The sequence below is a fragment of the Filicampus tigris genome, chromosome 1 (genome assembly GCF_054856515.1).
Source record: "Filicampus tigris isolate MCC_2025a chromosome 1, RoL_Ftig_1.0, whole genome shotgun sequence".
Taxonomy (NCBI): domain Eukaryota; kingdom Metazoa; phylum Chordata; class Actinopteri; order Syngnathiformes; family Syngnathidae; genus Filicampus; species Filicampus tigris.
Window position 1 is genome coordinate 408039 of NC_141217.1, and position 21825 is coordinate 429863.

A 21825-nucleotide genomic window follows, 5' to 3' on the forward strand; every position below is an offset into this window, starting at 1 on the left:
CACGTCCACGCATGAGGGCCGATTAGTGGGCCGGACTAAAATCAACTTCCGGCAATGCTTAGTCCAGACATTTTTTTTAATTTGTCACCCCCCACCCCTCTGCCCCAAAAATGGGCGTCCGGCCGGGCCGAAGGGTCTGGCCCAGAGACAGACTGCCCAGCTCTGTTGATAACTCCATGTCTTGTAAAAAGGCTGATTTTATCTCCATATTTTTCCACTGATTTTGCCTAGTGGTGGGAATTCCGGCTCGTTTTAGAGAACCGGCTTTTGCGGTTCGGTTCACTAAAAAGGGACGGCTCTTTCGGCTCCCAAACGGCTCTTCAGATTTTTTTGTTGTTTTAATCGATATATTGCCAATAATAATGTAACATTATGCACAAATTTAATTAATGATTAATAAAAAAAAACTATGAAATGCGCTATATAAATAAAATTGTATTGTATTTTATTATACTACTATATTATAATAGCCTTTATTTTTTCACTCTACACTGAACTTTGAACTAATTTAAACTTTAAACTTTTTTTACTAAGCAAATTTAAAGTCAAGCAACACAGAATCCCTGAAAAACACACAACACAACAAAATGTAAATTAAAAATATTTACTTTTTAGTGCAACAACAAATAAACTATGAAATACAAGAATAAACGTTTCGCTTTTTTACACGTAACCAATTTAAAGTGAAACACAGTTCCCTGAAAAACGAAATATACATATATACGAAATATAAATTAAAATATTGTAAGAATAATAATGCATTTTATTATTCAGGTGTTTGATTTTTATCATTAGGCCAACTTGCTTGGTGTGCTTTGCTTTCACATATGTATGTTAATTGCTCACACACACACACACACACACACATAGACAAAACAAGTTCATAGTGTTCCAGCTGCTTTCGCTCCCCTTTCCCTTAGAGCTGGAACACCTTTGTTATCAGGGACACCGAAGAAAAATACAAAAAGAGGGTGCGCAGGAGCCGGGCAGAGGGTTTTAGGAACTGTAATCGTACACTTCCCTGCGCTCTCCTTGCAAGTAAAAAGACAATATTGTTGTAGAGTGTCTTCTCTCCTCATTGTGTGCATTGTTTATGAATGTCTCACTTGGTGTGAACCTGACATTAAATTGGTCCTTCGAGCCGGATCCCTACATGCCGGAAGGTTTCCAGCTGTCGAGTCAACCTCCAGGTAAAGTCCGTGGCCACGGCTCTAAGGCCCTTTGTGGGACTGGTCTTTGGCTCCACTTCTGGGAACTGAAGGCTGACGGGAAGCCGGAGGAGTGAAGACATCTCTGGGTGAGTAGGAAACTCACGACACTCGTGGATGAGTGAATTGCGCGCTGGTAAAAAACCTTGACAATACTAGTCCCTGGTCAAGTAGTAAGACAGAATAAGTCTATAAAACTGTAAGACAGAGTTAGTCTATAAAACTGTGAGACAGAGTAAGTCTTTAAAATTGTGTAAGCCTTGAGAATACTAGTCAATGTCAAGGTAAAAGACAGAGTAAGTCTATAAAACTGTAAGGGCGATGGTGTCCTGTACGTACTTAAACTCCGTGAAAAACGCTGCTAAAAGTGTGACTGTGTAAACTGTGTGAGTGAATGTAAACAGGATTGTAAGTGACAACTTTGTGTGGACGCAATAGGCAAGAATCCTCCGCCACTTGTGGTAGAAGCTTGAGGATTGCCACACACTGGGTTGATTGTCACCCTGTTTTAAGGTAAAAGTCAGTATAGGACACCCTAGGTGTCATAAAACTGACTCTAGGAAAAAAAATGAAAAAAAAATGGGGAAAGTTAACAGTAAAATCGGTGATAAAAGTGATCCTAAACAAAACCTCGCGTGCAACGATTGGACATTTGTGGAGCGTCACTGTCCTTCCAAAATACAACACTTAAACCTTTGGATAACAAAATATGACTTTGCTGGCCATCTTAAAAAAAGAAAATAACAATAATAATAATAATAATAATAATAATAATAATAATAATAATAATAATGATAAAGGATGGCGAAGGCCTGTGTACACTTGAATTCTGGGTGTGTGTATGTTTGGGCAAATCGGTTGTGAAACCCTGTGTGAAGTGTGTAAGTGAACAGAGTGATTGCGAATTGAAATACCACTAGGTATTTTATTCCATATAATTAGTATAGTATAATTAGTAGTATATGTAGTAGGATAATGAATAGCAGACTGGTGTGGATGCAGAAGCAAGAATTCTCCATCTGAAAAGGTTGTAGTGAGAATGACCACAACAGCACAATATTTACAGATCTACAAAAAAAAAAATATAAAATACAAAACAATTTTAACTTTTTATACACTCAACAAATTTAAAGTCAAACAACAACACAGAATTCCTGAAAAAAACAAAACAACATGCAAAACAACAAAACATAAATTCAAAATATTAACTCTTAAGTGCTACAATAAATAAACTATAAAATACAAGAAATGTTAACTATTTACAATTCACCTTTAACAAATTTAGACTGAAACAACACAGAACCCATGAAAAATATAAATTGAAATGTGTAAAAGAAAAAGGTCAGCAGTCTCTAGTAGAGCCATCAATATAATTAAAATGAGTCAAAATTTTGCTCCTTTTCCTGCTTTGACTCCTTTCCTTTTTTACTTTCTTTCTTTTTCTCCTCCGTGTTACACTCTCTCTCCTCTCTTGACCCGTTCGTTCTCACTGTGCTGTGTATTTGGCCATCACTACCATTAGATTGAATGTGTTGTGACTTTGCCTGTGACTTTGCCTGCTTTGCCAAGCACTTTAGCTCTTACTAAAAAAAGTATACAATAGTGCTTTCTTCAAACTTTTTTGACAGGTTTGCAGTCCGGAAGTAAAAATCGTGACATAATTTTGCAGTCCATAAGCACCACCCCTTTTATGATGTCATATGCAGTTTAAATCCCGCCCCTTCAATGATGTCATTGTGGAGTCCATAAACCCCACCCCTAACCACGCCCCTTTGTAGTCTATAAGCCCCATCCCCAGCCCCGCTTCGTTTCCTGTCCACCATTTTGGCACTTCCTAGTCCATGCCCCTTTAACACGGCAATTATGATTAACGCCCCCTTCCGGTATGACCAAATATGGACATTATGCTTCCGCCACGTTCAAGACATGCCGGGCATGTTTTGAACAGTGATGTCACCCCCGGGCATATACAGACATGTTTGAACGGCCGGCATCTTTTCCGGCATGCCCAAATAAGGACTTCCTCTGACATCATGCTTCCGCCTCATTCATAGCATGTACAAACATGTTTTTAGGCTGCCGCCATCTTTTCCGGCATGCCCAAATATGGATGGATGAGATCATAATCCCGCTTCGTCCAATGTAACAGAGGCACATGTACAGACATGTCCTGGCAGTCGCCATCTTTTCCGGCATGCCCAAATAAGGACATTATGCTTCCGCCTCATTCAAGACATGTACAGACATGTCCTGGCTGCCGCCATCTTTTCTGGTATAACCAAATATGGATGGATGAGATCATACTTCCACCTGTACCATGAAACTCATTGTAAAGCCCACTGAATCATTGACTCAAACCTGGTCTTTGTCCGCCCCTGCCGCTGGAATATGCGGTTACACATTTGCCTATGAAACAGCAGAACTACACCTGTCAAGTCCTACACCTGTACACCATTTAGCATGCGTGGTTATGTTTTTTTAATGAGAATAGCAACCCTTATTGTTCTAATACAACATGTTAGGACGTTTCCCATACAATCGTGAAGTGTCCACCTGATTGAATTCATCTTAGCATAATACCACGTCATCTACACATTTGCCTCTGAAACAGCAGAACTACACCTGTCAAGTCCTACACCTGTACACCATTTAGCATGCTTGGTTATGTTTTTTTAATGAGAATAGCAACCCTTATTGTTCTGTTTCCCATACAATCGTTAAGTGCCCACCTGATTGAATTCATCTTAGCGTAATACCACGTCATCTACACATGTACCTATGACACACCTGAACTACACTTGTACACTATTGTGCATGATTGGTTGTGTTTTTTAATGACTGAGAATAGCAACCCTTATTGTTCAAATACAACTTGTTAGGGAATCTTTCATACAATCATCAATCTTTCATACAATTAAGGCAACATAATTGTGAAAAGTCTAAGCGCAGGCCTCTTCTTATTTTCTGGTGTCAGCACAAAACTGTTGCGCCCCACATGTGCTCGGAGCCTGCATGCCTTCTTAAAATACAGACGGATAGGCCTCACTCAGGTGTCTATGGGCTCCCCAGAAATGTGTGTGCGTATGATGAGTCTTACAATGAGGTGCTTTGTTCAACAGTGGTTATACTTTCGCTTTCACGTTGTTAATTACGAAGTTAGCCTTGGAAAAATGTGGGGGGTGTAGGCCTATACAGATTTGATCTCGTCAGGATGGGTGAGAAAACCCAATATTCCAAATAACCCATGACCTTTCAAATCGTAAATTAAGAGTCACATCGTTTACCGCCTCACAACAATGTATACCTTGCAAATTCAACCAATTTTAAATATCTCAACAAATTGACAAAGTCAATTTAGACTTGGTATTCATCGCTCAAGCAGCTGGTTGTCGGCAGATTGGTGCAAGAATGGTTCGCTCAGGTTGTCTCTGATTTTGCATGTAACTTTACTCCTTGTAGTTTGTTTTCTCATCCTTCCTGCTTAGGTGGATGTGAGGAGATCGTAAAACGATAAGGCAGCTTGAACACTCCAGTATGTGGGGTCTACTCATGCACGTACTGATTCACTGGTGAGGAACTTGTATTTCATGATGTCTGTACATGAATGTACAAATACGACAGAGCTTTAGGCTGAAACAAGAAACAGTCTGTATAGGTTTTACCTCCTGCTTTGATTAATTAATTTACATCAATCTCTCGCAATGATTTTAAAATACAAGGATTCTAAACAAACATTTACGCTAGTAAAAGTATCCACTAAAGTAACGGGTAGATGTTTAAACACTGGGTATGCAAGAAAACATGATCAACAATAACAGATGATCAAATACACAATATAATTAGTCAATATATTAATTGCATTATTAATGAAGATAGAGGTTCATCAAGTTAATGTTAATGATAAAGTTTTTAAATGTTGAGACTGACTCATTTGAAAAAAAAAAACGTGATTAAATATGAGTCTACACAAAACTTGCATTATTAATAAAGAGAAGGTCAACATTAGTAAATGTTAAAGTTTTTAAATGTTGAGACTGACCAATTTGGAACAAACGTATGTAGGTAATTAAATATGAGTCTACACATTAATTGCATTAATAAGAATGATAGGGATTCATCAGGTAAATGTGAATTTAAGGGATGAGACTGACCAATTTGTAAAAAAACTTTATGTAGGTGATTAAATATGACTACAAAATAATTGCATAAATAAGAATGATAGGGATTCATCAGGTAAATGTTAATGATAAAGACCTGATTTTAAAACGTTGAGGCTGACCATTTTGTATAAAACCTTATGTAGGTGTTTAAATATGAGTCTACACAATAATTGTGTTAATAATAAAGAAGGGCAACATTCGTCAATGTTAAAGTTTTTAAACATTGAAGCTGAACAATTTGTAAAAAAAAAAAACTTATGTAGGTGTTTAAATATGATGTTAAATAAATGAATGACTTTTTAAATTAAATATTATTTCCACAATAATGGTTTCAACTCTCCCTGACACATCTGCATTTATGGCTACTGACGGTTGGAGGTTCATAAGCAGACCATTTGGGTACATTCTTCTTAGGCACGCAACAGAGGAGGGGACTTTTTTAAAGATAAGAAAAAAAAAAAAAAACACACCAAGTTACATTGTACACTCTGTTTACAGACAAACTAATGATTAGAGTCCGTTGGTCACTTACCTAATATGTAGGGAACTTGTTACACCTCAGTACTGTTCTGAAAAGAAAAATAATATGTATTAATCATTCAGAATTTTTAAAAAGTGAGTTTATTTTTCTCGACTAGTTGCCCCTCACCCATCCTAAATGGACACGCATTTTGATACACAAAGCTTCTCAAGAAATTGTTACATCTGAAACAGGTATAATGATTTCACAGATTGTTATTCAGGAATGCATGGACAGCTAAAATCCTAAAACAAATAGATAATAAAATAAACTAGTGTTATTCATGAATGCATGGATAGCTAAAATCCCAAAACAATAGCTAATGACAACATGTACAAGTGTTATTCATGCGCGTTCAGTTAATTTTAAAACATGATCACATTTAGACGACATAAACTCGTGTTAGTCATGAAACTAGGAGAAGTATTTTAAAGTATTTACTTACTGTCCATTTTTTATGGTCTGTTTGTCTCTGAGTTTCTATGAGATGGTGCTCCACTGAGATTCTTCTTCTTCTCGTGCCACTCCGTTCATATCGTTCATACCTCTCTGCATGTGACTCTTAATTTATGATTTGAAAGGTCATGGGTTATTTGGAATATTGGGTTTTCTCACCCATCCTGACGAGATAAAATCTGTATAGGCCTACACCCCCCACATTTTTCCAAGGCTAACTTCCTAATTAAGAACGTGAAAGCGAAAGTATAACCACTAATGAAAAAAGCACCTCATTGTGCTCATCATACGCACACACATTTCTGGGGAGCCCTTAGACACCTGAGTGAGGCCTATCCGTCTGTATTTTAAGAAGGCATGCAGGCTCCGAACACATGTGGCGGGCAACAGTTTTGTGCTGACACCAGAAAATGAGAAGAGGCCTGCGCTTAGACTTTTCACAATTATGTTGCCTTAATTGTACACTAACCTGATGATTGTATGAAAGATGCCCTAACAAGCTGTGTTTGAACAATAAGGGTTGCTATTCTCAGTCATTTAAAAACACAACCAATCATGCACAAGTGTACAAGTGTAGTTTAGGTGTGTCATAGGTACATGTGTAGATGACGTGGTATTACGCTAAAATGAATTCAATCAGGTGGGCACTTCACGATTGTATGGGAAACGTCCTAACATGTTGTATTAGAACAATAAGGGTTGCTATTCTCATTAAAAAAAACATAATCAAGCATGCTAAATGGTGTACAGGTGTAGGACTTGACAGGTGTAGTTCTGCTGTTTCATAGGCAAATGTGTGGATGACGTGGTATTATGCTAAGATGAATTCAATCAGGTGGACACTTCACGATTGTATGGGAAATGTTGTATTAGAACAATAAGGGTTGCTATTCTCATTAAAAAAAAACATAACCAAGCATGCTAAATGGCGTACAGGTGTAGGACTTGACAGGTGTAGTTCTGCTGTTTCATAGGCAATGTGTAACCCCATATTCCAGCAGCAGGGGCGGACAAAGACCAGGTTTGAGTCAATGATTCAGTGGGCGGGTGTTGTCTTCTTTCCAAATAAATCCTTGATTTGTGATGAGCGTTTGATCCACAGCCTTTATGAATCGAAATACACGTCCCCTCAATCATGATGCCTCCATGAAGATCTGTTTTACTTTCTGTTTGGACCCAAGTGTATGGTAGCGCCCCATAGATGAGAAAAGAGTCTAAAAACATGTCTGAACAAGCCTGGACATCTACCCCAGGCTATACAATGAGTTTCATGGTACAGGCGGAAGTATGATCTCATCCATCCATATTTGGTCATACCGGAAAAGATGGCGGCAGCCAGGACATGTCTATACATGTCTTGAATGAGGCGGAAGCATAATGTCCTTATTTGGGCATGCCGGAAAAGATGGCGACTGCCAGGACATGTCTGTACATGTGCCTCTGTTACATTGGACGAGGTGGGATTATGATCTCATCCATCCATATTTGGGCATGCCGGAAAAGATGGCGGCAGTCTAAAAACATGTCTGTACATGCCTTGAATGAGGCGGAAGTATGATGTCAGAGGAAGTCCTTATTTGGGCATGCCGGAAAAGATGGCGGCCGTTCAAACATGTCTCTACATGCCCGGGGGTGACATCACTGTTCAAAACATGCCCGGGCATGTCTTGAACGTGGCGGAAGCATAATGTCCATATTTGGTCATACCGGAAGGGGGCGTTAATCATAAATGGCTTGTTAAAGGGGCGTGGACTAGGAAGTGCCAAAATGGCGGACAGGAAACAAAGCGGGGCTAGGGATGGGGTTTATGGACTACAACATGATGTCATCAAAGCGCGTGGTTAGGGGCGGGGCTTATGGACTACAAAGGGGTGTGGTTAAGGGTGGGGCTTATGGGCTACAACGGCGTGGGGTTAGGGGTGTGGCTTATGTACTACACAGGGGCGTGGTTAGGGGTGGGATTTATGGACTGCAAAATTATGTCATCGAAGGGGGAGAATTTTAACCGGATATGATGTCATAAAGGGGCGGGGCTTATGGGCTACAAAATGACGTCACCAGATTTACTTCTGGACTACAAACCTGTCAAAAAGGTTTGACAAAAGCGGTATTGTATACTTTTTCTTTCTGGCACACTTTCATTCCTTTTCATAAAGTTTACAGTCTCTCCCGGTTTTAACTTGATATTGGCAGTAAGGACAGGGTTATAGGCATTTTGCTCATTGTCAATTTGTGCCGCTGTTGTATGTACTGCTTGTTCAAAATTAGTTTCTCTATCTTCATCTTGTTCATTGTCATTGACTGAATGTTGTTCACTGACAGCATTACTTGTCGCTCTGTTTACATTTGTGTATTTATCGTCTGTAGTTTCTGCTACCCCATTTTGTGATATCTTTTCATTACTATTTTCACTACAAACATATTGTACAGTTCATTTATCCTATTCATGTGTGTGTGTCTTCTTGAGCCTTAAATTATGTACTCTAATAAGGATCCCTCCATGTCTGACAAACACAACAACTCCATCCTGACCAATAACGACCCCTGGTCCCTTCCACTCTGCACTGTCTGCTCGTTTGTAGTATATTTTATCAACTGCCTCGTATTTTTCATCTGTTGGCCTGAGCTCTTTGCACAGTGCTCACCTTAACCTCTCCGAACTTTCAGATTCAAAGAAACCTTTTCCAGATGCATGCAAAGCTGATAGATGCAATCCCACCTTAGCGCTTATTGTCGTTCCTTCCAGTGCAGGTGTCTTATCAACTAGTACAGAAGGAGGGTTGGATTTTGACCAAATACGTGTTGATGTGGGCTATAACCATGAAGACTGTCCTTGCACATTTTTGCCATAAGGGCCATAAGGGAATGACCTCTCAGTTTTCACTATACTTCCCGCACTGAAACGTGTGAACCGGTCAATGACGTGAAGGTACCACACATTCTGCTCCAGCTCGTTAAGGTCCACTGCCGCTGTCTCATTATATTCTGAAGCTAGCGGCAGACCTACCACTGGCTTTGGTTGCATGTTGCCGTATCTCTGGCATATATCACAGTCATGTACTATCTGTTGCAAGATAGTGAGGCAGTCATTGTCTTTGTTTCCTGAACTTTGAATAAGCTTGTGCAGTCTGCCTGCTGATGCATGGCCAAATTGTTTGTGGAGCTTGAGCAGGACTTTGTGCTTCTCATCTGGAGGCATATTTTCAGTCACCAAAAGGATCTCTTCCGTTGATGCTGTCAGTAAATCCTTCATTTGATTCCTTATGTCGTCTTTATCTCGTATATCCACACAGTAGTGTCCTGAACTGGTGAAATCCAGGGGTATTGTTTGCTTTAACATCACTGCTTTGTCATTTTCCATGTCCAGAATAGCTCCAGCCCTCTTTAGGGATGTTTTGCTCAACAACAAGGGAATGTCAGCTTTTACAACTTTTGTGTCAATGCTAGATCTTGTCCTATTTTAGCCGTCCGTCTGACTTTTTTGTTGGAATAATACATTTCCATCACCAAAACGAAAAGGCCGACAACTTGTGTGCTCTGTTTACATCAGCTGTTGACTTGCTCTTGATTGAGTTCATTGACAGCTCTCCAGCCACTTCTCACCATGTGAGTGCATGTGGCGTCTATGATGGCTGCTCCCAGAGATTCAGTCAGAAAGTCAGACATGGGGTCCTGTATCCACAAAATTAGTTTAACTTCCATCCACTAACTGTTAACTAACATCCACATTTTCATCTTCAATTATTTTTACTTGCTCAGTCTTCTTGTGGGGGCAGTCCTTAGCCCAATGGAAAGTGCTTTGACACACAGCACATCTCGAACGCTTGCCAAATTTATCCAATGGATTGGCACCTAAGAACGGTGTCCTCAATTGACCACTTTTGAATGCCGCATGTCTTTTGCCTTTTAGTTCTCGTTGATCCGTGAGGAAAGCTGCATCTTGACCCTGCTGAATATTGTTTGACAAACTTGTAATTTTCTTTCCAAAAATCCGTTTTAGCGCAGACTTATTTGAAGAGTTTTTCAACTCGGTGCATGCCGTGAGTGCAAGCTGTCTGTTTTTCTCGTCGAGACAGGCTGTCTCTAACAACTTAAATGCTAATATTGCATCAGGTAGCGTCATGTCATATTATTTTTTTTTCATTCGGTTGTAATGCTGTTCAAAGTCAATGATGTAATCTTCCATTGACACGGATCTGTCTTTCGATCAAATTTATTAGATGAAATTGGGAATAGGCATAGTATGCACGATCCTTTTCCTCTTTTAGAAAAACACCATCCAGTTTCACTAAAAATGACCCCATACCATCATCTTTATTCAAATCGTCACCTTATAATCTCCATGGCGATTTCACGAGCTCTTCCTTCCAAGCCCAAAGCCAAAGCAAGTGCTTGCTTTTTCTTGTCGAGTTCAGTAATTTGTCTCCAAATGTTGATTTCATTTTTCCAGCATTCATACAGTCTAGTTTAATCAAACCTTGGCGGTACTTCGTAGTTAGAAGCCATCCTCTGCTACCAATGTTGACATTCACTCAATAAACATGACGTTTATTAAGCTTTCAATACTTTTATTTTGCTAACTGCACAACTACCTGTTTGCCTTCAACATGCCCGGAACTCTCAGTTTGACAGTAGGGGGAACTGTAATACAGTGAAATAATGCAATATAGTATTTCAAACAGAAACACAACATTAAAGTGTTATTTTAATAATATTATATATGTATGTAATATTAAATATTTATTAATGAAAAACTGAAATATATCGTCATAAGTATTCAGACCCTGTGCTTATTATTGAGTAGAAGCACCCTTTTGAGCTAGTCCAGCCATGAATCTTCTTGGGAATGATGCAACAAGTTTTTCACACCTGGATTTGGGGATTCCCTACCATTCTTCCTTGCTGATCCTCTCCAGTTCTGTCAGGTTGGATGGTGAACGGTGGTGGACAGCCATTTTCAGGTGTCTCCAGAGATGCTCAATCGGGTTTAGGTCAGGGCTCTGACTGGGCCAGTCAAGAACGGTCACAGACTTGTTCTGAAGCCACTCCTTTGTTATTTTATCTGTGCGCTTCGGGTCATTGTCCTGTTGAAATGTGAACCGTCGGCCCAGTCTAAGGCCCTGAGCGCTTTTCCTCCAGGATATCTCTGTACTTGGCCGCATTCATCTTTCCTTCAATTGCAACTAGCCGTCCTGTCCCTGTAGCTGAAAAACATCCCCACAACATGATGCTCCCACCACCATGTTTCACTATAGGGATTGTATTGGCAGGAACCCTGAGTGCTGCAGAAATTCTTTTGAATCATTGGCCAGATCTCTCCCTTTCCACAATTCTGTCTCTGACAGTTCTTTAGACTCATGATTACATTTGCTCTGTCATGCACTATGATCTGTAAGGTTTTATATAGACCTTTCCTAATCAAGTCCAATCAGTTTAATTAAACACAACTGGACTCCAATAAAGGAGCAGAACCATCTCAAGGAGGATGAGAAGAAATGGCCAGCATGCACATTAAATATGAAGGTCGCTGCAAAGTGTCTGAATACTTGATAGGGGTGGGACAAAAAACCGATTGGACCGGATATCCGTTTGTAAACGCTAGCGATACCATTGTGTCGGTAGCACACTCCTGCATCTATACAAAATCCACCAGAATCATGTAGATTCATTGATTGTCAAGCCATTGACCGGCTATCGCGAGGCTACGAATCGGTTGCCTTTATCTTTTGGCTTTACCCTATTTTCATGTTTAAAATAACGCTAGAGCTCACACCTCGGCCCTCGCGCAGTTGCCAAGTCTGTGGCGGTCCCGGCGTTGACGAAGACGACGCTTGCGCATGCTCAGTAACGTAGCTCCGCTAAATGGTTGCAAGTTCACAACATGTTTGAAAACGACGGCGGTTACACTAAAAATGGATGTTAATGTTGGCGCTAGCGCTGACTCAACTACTGATTCACAGAGAACGATTGGGGGAAGACTATGAAGTGAGGACAGCTGTGAGATTGATAATTGACTAGGCCAGTGATGAATTGTGGCGGTACAGAGACCGTGAGTCTTTGCCCCTAAAAAATAACCCACTTCAATGGTGGCAAGAGCAGCATGACCTGCCATTGCTGTCATCTCTCGCTAAACAGTACCTCTGTACACCAGCCACCAGTGTGGCATCTGAATGAGTGTTCAGCGCTGCAGGAGATGTTTCCAATACGCACAGTCTGCTCAAACATGAACATGTGGATCAGTTAATCTCCCTCCAAAAAAATCTGCCTTGCAAAAAATATGTGGACATTTACTATTAATTAAATAAACAAGGCACAAGTGAATTAAAATAATAATAGCGGGGCTTTGATTGTAGTTCTGTTAGGGCTTCTGCTTTGTTAGGGTTATGTTTCCAATGTTCAGTTTGCGAAATGTTTGCATTGTAATGCATTTTATCTACCTGCAGTGTTTAAAGCACTAGACTGAAATGTTGCACTTTTATGACCTACCTCTAATACATGTGTTAGGAAAAAAATGCTATGCCAAATTCAAGCTGAAATGTTGCACTTTTATTATCTACCTCTAATACATGTGTTAGAAAAGAAAAAAATAATACGCCAAATTCAGGATGCATTGTTGCACTTTTGTTTCCATTGTTTACTCTGAATCTACTACTTTTTTCTTATCCGGTGCAAGTGATGTCATTCAGTATGTCTTATTTTTTTCCATGTCTAAAAATAAAGACATTGATGTTGGCATTTTATTATTATTATTTTTTTTTTTTACAGTGCCATAAAGCAATAATACTCAGTGATAAGGGGTCTTTTACATGTTTGAAAATATTTGAAGAATGTCATTTTATACAATTAGTTTGTTAATGATTGTCTACAACAAACATTTTTAACTTTTGCAACAATTTGTAACTACTGCTTTGTTTGAAATATTGAACCGAATATCAAATTGAATCGTATCACTTCTAAACTGAACCGTATCGTATCGAAGAATTCTGCTTTTACAGGTATCGTTTTTGTATCAAATCGGAACCCGTGTATCTAGATACATATCAAATCTGCTTTATACTAGAGATTCCCACCCCTAATACTTGACCACGTGATATTTCAGTTTTTCTTTTTTCATGCATTTGTAAAAAAAAAAATCTATATTTCTGTCAAGATGGGATTCTGAGTCTACGTTAATTCACTTATTTGATTTTGGCAAACTTAAGATGCTTTATTATAATACATTATATAATTTATAATATAATATTTATTGCAAAACTTGTGCAATACATTTAAAATAATGCAACGTTAGTACAATGAGGAAGGACCCAAATGCGAGAGAGCGAGGCAGGAGGACACTTTATGAGATGAACTGAAATGAAATACAATTGACCCGGACTGATGCTTGGCATGTTGAAGAGGCTGGGCTTGGAATGGCGTGGCTACAAGGCTTGGCTTGACTAGACTTGACAACAGGTAACTTTCTTGAAACGACAGTATCGACAACAAGGACGAAAACGACAATGACCCGATAAGGACTGAACAAAACCTAGCAACTTAAATACAAGCACACTGATGAGACAAAGAGAAACACCTGGACAAGACACACAGGGTAGAAGGGAACTGATTGGCTAACACTAGGGAGTAGAAGGCACACAGGTGGACACATTAATCAGGACCAGAAAGACACAGAACACTGAGCAAAACATGAAAAAAAAAAAAAAAACAGACCAAACATGACAGTTATTTTTGGCGGAAACGAAAGACTTCCACTTTGGGTCCTAGCTTTAAGTGTATGGCAGTGCTGGCAGAGATGTTTATGCTCGAGAGATGTCCCAGACAAGGACATAATTCACATATGTAAAGGCATATGTATTAAATGTTAACATAATTTTTTTTAACAATTTAACAAAACAAAATTTCTATCCACTTGTTTTCCTAGCCCAATACATATTTTATATTTTATCCCGGATTACACACACAAGAGAGCGTGTTATGTGCTCAATCTTCCGAGCTCCAGTTTGTAGGCAGTGAGCAGCATTTTGGACCAACTGGAGACATTTGAGGGAGGACTGGCTGACTCCAAAATAAAGTGCATTGCCGTAATCTAGCCGAGATGTAACGAAGGCATGGATGACTGTTTCTAAGTGCTGATGGGAAAGGAGGGGTTTTACCTTAACCAGCTGTCTAAGGTAAAAGAAGCTCAACTTTACAACAGCGCTGATATACTGGTCCAATTTAAGATCACTGTCCATTCTAAAACCCAAGATTGAGACTGTTTGCTTTAGATAACTAACATTGAAGCCTCACCGCAAAAATAGACGATAGACGAGTACATAAACGAGAAAATGGGCTCCCGACTATGATTAGTCCCAGTATTTTTTTAAGTTTCCCGTCTATCGTTTATCACCTACAAAATGGGCGTCTGTCATAGGCAACTACATGGACTGGTCCCTCACATAGTCGGAATGCCCAGCTCTGCTCATTATTGATCTATCCTTGATAGGGCTCCAAATAAAACACAATTATTGTTTGTTTCTTGTAGGTGTGGCTGGTGTGGGCCGACAAGACCAATGAGAAGCAGGAGAAGAGCATAAGGCAGCTTTCTCAGGAGGCCCGACAAGGCAATGCCCACGACGAGAACGTACTTACCTACTATAGGTCAGCCATTATGTGTCCAAAAAACACTGTTTAACATAGAGTGTTCTTGGTGTTCTTTGTTTCAGACACACACATGGAGTTATTGTCAAACTATCAAAAATTGTTCTTGCATAATCATATTGCTATAACTCTGAAGAACAGTAATAATCCAGTCTCAAGTCAGGTATATTAACACGCAAATAACTAATGATTAGATTTTACCATTACAAAAGTAGGAGGGACTCTAAAATAGCTGAGTTCATTAAATAAGATTAGATAAATAAAGGCTTCTTAAACTAGAGCTGCAAGCAGCTATGAATGGCCCTCGCAGCCCGGGCCACTTTGGGGTATTGGCACCTTAGGATGCTAGCATGTTGAGGTACTGGCAATTTATTATTTTTTTTTTTTTGAAAATGACACAATAAACCTTTTATTTATGATTTTTATGATTATTATTATTATTATTTTCCAAGCCTGATGTGTAAATAAATTCTACAGAAACAATAGGGAACTGGCCGTGGTCGCTGTTCAGGCCTTTATAATAATAATCATCATCATCTAAATAATAATAATAATTTCAGCAAAAACAATTGGGACCTCGTGTGGTCGCTGCTCGGGCCGTAATAATAATGATATTAACAATGAAGGGCCCTCATAGCCGGGGATTTTTTTAAAATAGACACATACAAATTTAAAATATTTTATATGTATATATACACAGAAATATAGTTTATCATTATTATTATTGCTCCTAATATTACCTGATAAGACAACTGAAAACCTTTTTTAACCTCTCCTGTCATGTTATGTGTCAAATTAACCCGTTTAGAAAATCTAGGGAGACAAAAATGATTTTTTGTGCTAGCCGCTTTTAAATCTTCTATTAATATGAAAATATAATGTGATATTTTTGATGATTAAACATGAGTGAACACATTTGTTTGAATATATGAAGTGAAACTGAATGTGTGGGAAATAGGAATTTTGGAGGTGTTGAAAAGCTGAATGTGAGTTGAATGACTTGAATTTGTGGAAATTGGGAAGGTGTAAATGTGAAAAGTTGAATGTTCCAATGGCAATCAATAGTGAATAGTTGAATTGCTGTGGGTTTTTTAAGTGTGAATGAGTTGAATGTGTGGGGAGTAGGAATTTTGGGAGTGTTGAAAAGCTGAATGTGAGCTGAATGAGTTGAATGACTTGAATTTGTGGAAATTGGAATGGTGTAAATGCAAATAGTTACATCTGCCAATGGAAATTAATGATGAACAGTGGAATTTCTGTGGGGTTTTTAAGTGTGAATGAGTTGAATTTGTGGGGAGTAGGAATTTTGGGAGTGTTGAAAAGCTGAATGTGAGCTGAATGAGTTGAATGACTTGAATTTGTGGAAATTGGAATGGTGTAAATGCAAAAAGTTACATCTGCCAATGGAAATTAATGGTGAACAGTGGAATTTTTGTGGGTTTTTTAAGGGTGAATTAGTTGAAACTGTGGGAAGTAGGAATTTTGGGAGTGTTGAAAAGTTGAATGTGAGCTGAATGAGTTGAATGACTTGAATTTGTGGGAATTGGAATGGTGTAAATCCAAAAAGTTGAATGTGTCAATGGATAAATAAATAAATGTTTGGTTTTTTTTAAGGGTGAATGAGTTGAATGCGTGGGAAATAGGAATTTGGGGTGTGTTGAAACGCTTGACCAATATAAGTAGAATGAGTTGAATGTTGTGAATTTAAAATTGGAATAATGTAAATGTGAATTGTTGAATATGGCAATGGGAATGAATGGTGGAATTTTGTGGTCTTTTTACGGGTGAATAAGTAGAATCTTTGGGAAATAGGAATTGTGGGTGTGTTGAATAACTTTACCAATGTCAGTTGAATGAGTTGAATCTTGTGAATTTTAAATTGGAATGGTGTAAATAGGAAATGTTGAATATGCCATTGGAAATGAATGTTTTTTTTGGGCAGTGAAAAACGGGGAATTTGGGGGAAAATGTACATTTTAGGGGCAAAAAAAGGAATCGATGTTGGCGTGAATTTTTGGAATACATTGAAGTTGGAACGGCGCGAGTCGGTTGAAAAATGTGGAAATAGAAGAATGCCAAAAAAGTGTGAGGAATAAAATGGAAGAAGAAGAAGAGCTAGAGAATGTGATTTCTGGAGAAATTGCGTGTGAAGGTGAAGGAAGCTGAATGAAAACAGCGGAATGCGTTTGAATGAAGTTGAATTAAATTGAATGATACTGCATTAAGTTGAATGATACTGAATGAAGCTGAATGATACTGAATTAAGTGGAATGAAGTTGAATGATACTGAATAAGTTGAATGACCTCTATGAAAAACTGTGGAATGCATTGAAATGATACTGAATGTAGTTGAATGAAGTTGAATGAACTCAAAGGATATAGAATAGCCTGGAATGAGGAGGACATAAAAAATCAGAAGGGAAGAAAGAAAAGAGGAGGTAAGGAAAAAAAGTAAAAGAAGGAAGTCAGGAAAAAAAGAAGGCAAACAAGGATGGAACGGCCGGGAATCGAACCCACAAACTGTGGTTGGGAAACGACCACTCTACCACTGAGTCATGCCACTCCCAATGTGAGAATGTGAGTTGAATGAGCTGAATGTCAATTTGAAATTGGAATGGTGTAAATGTTGAATGTGCCATTACTGAATGTGACGGGTACTTGGGGTTCACTTTGGGTTCATTTCCGGGTCCTTTGGATCACTTTCAGGTCATTTCCGGGTCATTTGGGTCACTTCCGGTTCTTTTCCGGGTCATGTGAGTCACTTCCAGTTCATTTCCGTGTCATTTGCGTCACTTCCGGTTCATTTCCGGGTTATTTGGGTCACTTCCGGGTCACTAGGGGTCACTGCCCAAGATGGCCGCCTCACTGTGGAGACCTCGGGGTGAGTATCCCCAGTCTAGCTAATGTCCCTGCCCAAGGCGGCCGCCCGCACTGTGGAGACCTTGGGGTGAGTATCCCCAGTCCAGCTAATGTCCCTGCCCAAGATGTCTGCTGCACTGGGGAGACCTCGAGGTGAGTATCCCCTGTCTAGCTAATGTCCCTGTCCAAGATGGCCGCCGCACTGCGGAGACCAAGGGGCAATAACACTGGTCCACTGGAAATTAATGGTGAATACTTGAATTTTTGTGGGTTTTTTAATTGTGAATGAGTTGAATGTTTGGAAAGTAGGAATTTTGGGGGTGTTGCAAAGCTGAATGTGAGCTGAATGAGTTGAATGACTTGAATTTGTGGAAATTGGAATGGTGTAAATGCAAAAAGTTACATTTGCCAATGGAAATTAATGGTGAACAGTGGAATTTCTGTGGGTTTTTTAAGTGTGAATGAGTTGAATGTGTGGGGAGTAGGAATTTTTGGAGTGTTGAAAAGCTGAATGTGAGCTGAATGAGTTGAATGACATGAATTTGTGGAAATTGGAATGGTGTAAATGCAAAAAGTTACATCTGCCAATGGAAATTAATGGTGAACAGTGGAATTTTTGTGGGTTTTTTAAGGGTGAATTAGTTGAAACTGTGGGAAGTAGGAATTTTGGGAGTGTTGAAAAGTTGAATGTGAGCTGAATGAGTTGAATGACTTGAATTTGTGGAAATTGGAATGGTGTAAATGCAAAAAGTTACATCTGCCAATGGAAATTAATGGTGAACAGTGGAATTTCTGTGGGTTTTTTAAGGGTGAATTAGTTGAAACTGTGGGAAGTAGGAATTTTGGGAGTGTTGAAAAGTTGAATGTGAGTTGAATGACTTGAATTTGTGGAAAATGGAATGATGTAAATGTGAAAAGTTGAATGTGTCAATGGAAATGAATTGTTAATGAATAAATAAATAAATGTTTGTTTTTTTTAAGGGTGAATGTGTTGAATGCGTGGGAAATAGGAATTTGGGGTGTGTTGAAACGCTTGACCAATATAAGTAGAATGAGTTGAATGTTGTGAATTTAAAATTGGAATAATGTAAATGTGAATTGTTGAATATGGCAATGGGAATGAATGGTGGAATTTTGTGGTCTTTTTACGGGTGAATAAGTAGAATTTTTGGGAAATAGGAATTGTGGGTGTGTTGAATAACTTTACCAATGTCAGTTGAATGAGTTGAATCTTGTGAATTTTAAATTGGAATGGTGTAAATAGGAAATGTTGAATATGCCATTGGAAATGAATGTTTTTTTGGGGGGTGAAAAACGGGGAATTTGGGGGAAAATGTACATTTTAGGGGCAAAAAAAAGGAATCGATGTTGGCGTGAATTTTTGGAATACATTGAAGTTGGAACGGCGCGAGTCGGTTGAAAAATGTGGAAATGGAAGAATGCCAAAAAAGTGTGAGGAATAAAATGGAAGAAGAAGAAGAGCTAGAGAATGCGATTTCTGGAGAAATTGCATGTGAAGGTGGAGAAAGCTGAATGAAAACAGCGGAATGCGTTTGAATGAAGTTGAATGAAATTGAATGATACTGCATTAAGTTGAATGATACTGAATGAAGTTGAATGATACTGAATTAAGTGGAATGAAGTTGAATGATACTGAATAAGTTGAATGACCTCTATGAAAAATTGTGGAATGCGTTGAAATGATACTGAATGTAGTTGAATGAAGTTGAATGAACTCAAAGGATATAGAATAGCCTGGAATGAGGAGGACATAAAAAATCAGAAGGGAAGAAAGAAAAGAGGAGGTAAGGAAAAAAAATAAAAGAAGGAAGTCAGGAAAAAAAGAAGGCAAACAAGGATGGAACGGCCGGGAATCGAACCCACAAACTGTGGTTGGGAAACGACCACTCTACCACTGAGTCATGCCACTCCCAATGTGAGAATGTGAGTTGAATGAGCTGAATGTCAATTTGAAATTGGAATGGTGTAAATGTTGAATGTGCCATTACTGAATGTGACGGGTATTTGGGGTTCACTTTGGGTTCATTTCCGGGTCCTTTCGATCACTTTCAGGTCATTTCCGGGTCATTTGGGTCACTTCCGGTTCTTTTCCGGGTCATGTGAGTCACTTCCAGTTTATTTCCGTGTCATTTGGGTCACTTCTGGTTCATTTCGGGGTCATTTGGGTCACTTCCGGGTCACTAGGGGTCACTGCCCAAGATGGCTGCCTCACTGTGGAGACCTCGGGGTGAGTATCCCCAGTCTAGCTAATGTCCCTGCCCAAGGCGGCCGCCCGCACTGTGGAGACCTTGGGGTGAGTATCCCCAGTCCAGCTAATGTCCCTGCCCAAGATGTCTGCCGCACTGGGGAGACCTCGGGGTGAGTATCCCCTGTCTAGCTAATGTCCCTGTCCAAGATGGCCGCCGCACTGCGCAGACCAAGGGGCAATAACACTGGTCCACTGGAAATGAATGGTGAATACTTGAATTTTTGTGGGTTTTTTAATTGTGAATGAGTTGAATGTTTGGAAAGTAGGAATTTTGGGGGTGTTGCAAAGCTGAATGTGAGTTGAATGAATTGAATGACTTGAATTTGGTGAAATTGGGAAGGTGTAAATGTGAAAAGTTGAATGTTCCAATGGAAATGAATGGTTAATCGTGGAATTTTTGTGTGTTTTTTAACGGTGAATGAGTTGAAAATGAATGAGTGTTGAAAAGTTCAATGGTAGCTGAATGAGTTGAATGACTTGAATTTGTGGAAATTGGAATGGTGTAAATGTGAAAAGTTGAATGTGCCAATGGAAATGAATGGTGAATAGTTGAATTTTTGTGTTTTTTTTAATTGGGTGAATAAGTTGAATTTTTGGGAAGTAGGAATTTGGGGTGTGTTGAAAAGCTTGACCAATGTGAGTTGAATGAGATGAATGTTGTGAATTTCAAATTGGAATGATGTAAATGCGAATTGTTGAATATGGCAATGGGAATGAATGGTGGAATTTTGTGGTTTTTTTACGGGTGAATAAGTTGAATTTTTGGGAAGTAGGAGTGTTGGGTGTGTTGAAAAGCGTTACCAATGTTGAATGAGTTGAATCTTATGAATTGGAAATTGGAATGGTGGAAATAGGAAATGTTGAATATGTCATTGGAAATGAATAGGGTTTTTTGGGGTGAAAAACTGGAAATTTTGAGGAAACCGAAAATCTTTTGAATGAAAGAAAAGGACCCCCGGAAGCCGTGAATTTTTGGAATGAATTGAAGTTAGAATGGCGAGAATCGGTTGTAAAATGTGGAAATAGAAGAACGCCAAAAAAGTGTGAGGAATAAAATAGAAGAAGAAGAAGAAAGGTTAATGGTGTAGAATAACATATTCACCTTCACACAATGAAGTTGAATGGTATCGAATAACATATGTGTGAAGGCCAACGCCTTCACACAATAATAAATTACCTCAGGGCAGAAATTGTTTGTGCTAGCTTCCCACAATTTCTGTCCGAGTCCCTTTCTACAAAATGCAAAACTAGCGACTAGGTAGCATGCTAAAGCAACAATGAATGAATGAGCTGGCTCACCAGTTCCCTCTCGTTTCTTTTTTTTTTTTTCCAGCAGTCTGAATGATGTCAATTCAAATGACATGTTTGTGGTAGAAACACCTATCAGTTGTAGGAATAGCAGTGTGGTTAGAAATTAGGCAAGAATAATGGTTTTAAAGTAGAAAAAAACTCGCCTACCGGCAACAGATCCGACTTAAACGTCAACGGTCCAAACATGTTCTGCCGCGTGACTCGGACCGTGATTTAAAGCAAGTGACATCACCCCGGAAGTGACATCCTCCCGGACATCGGTAGACGCTCAAAATGGAATCAGTATGATGTTAATATCCATCCATCCATCCATTATCTGTACCGCTTCTCCTCACAAGGGTCGCGGGGCGTGCTGGAGCCTATCCCAGCTGTCTTTGGGCAGTAGGCGGGGGACACCCTGAACTG

At 39.2% G+C, this 21825-nt stretch overlaps 1 protein-coding gene across 13 annotated transcripts in view; it reads left to right on the forward strand.

Annotated features, from left to right (window-relative positions):
* Window positions 1–21825, forward strand: part of itpr3 (inositol 1,4,5-trisphosphate receptor, type 3) — a 373289-nt gene that overhangs the window by 143271 nt on the left and 208193 nt on the right. For all 13 annotated transcript variants that reach the window (XR_015088794.1, XM_086046039.1, XM_086046029.1 and 10 more), the window contains one exon: window positions 14866–14981. Coding sequence is in view for 12 of the 13 variants with exons in the window: in XM_086046039.1 (XP_085902165.1) it covers window positions 14866–14981 (116 nt within the window). In the remaining variant the exon portion in view is untranslated. The remainder of the gene's footprint in view (window positions 1–14865; window positions 14982–21825) is intronic.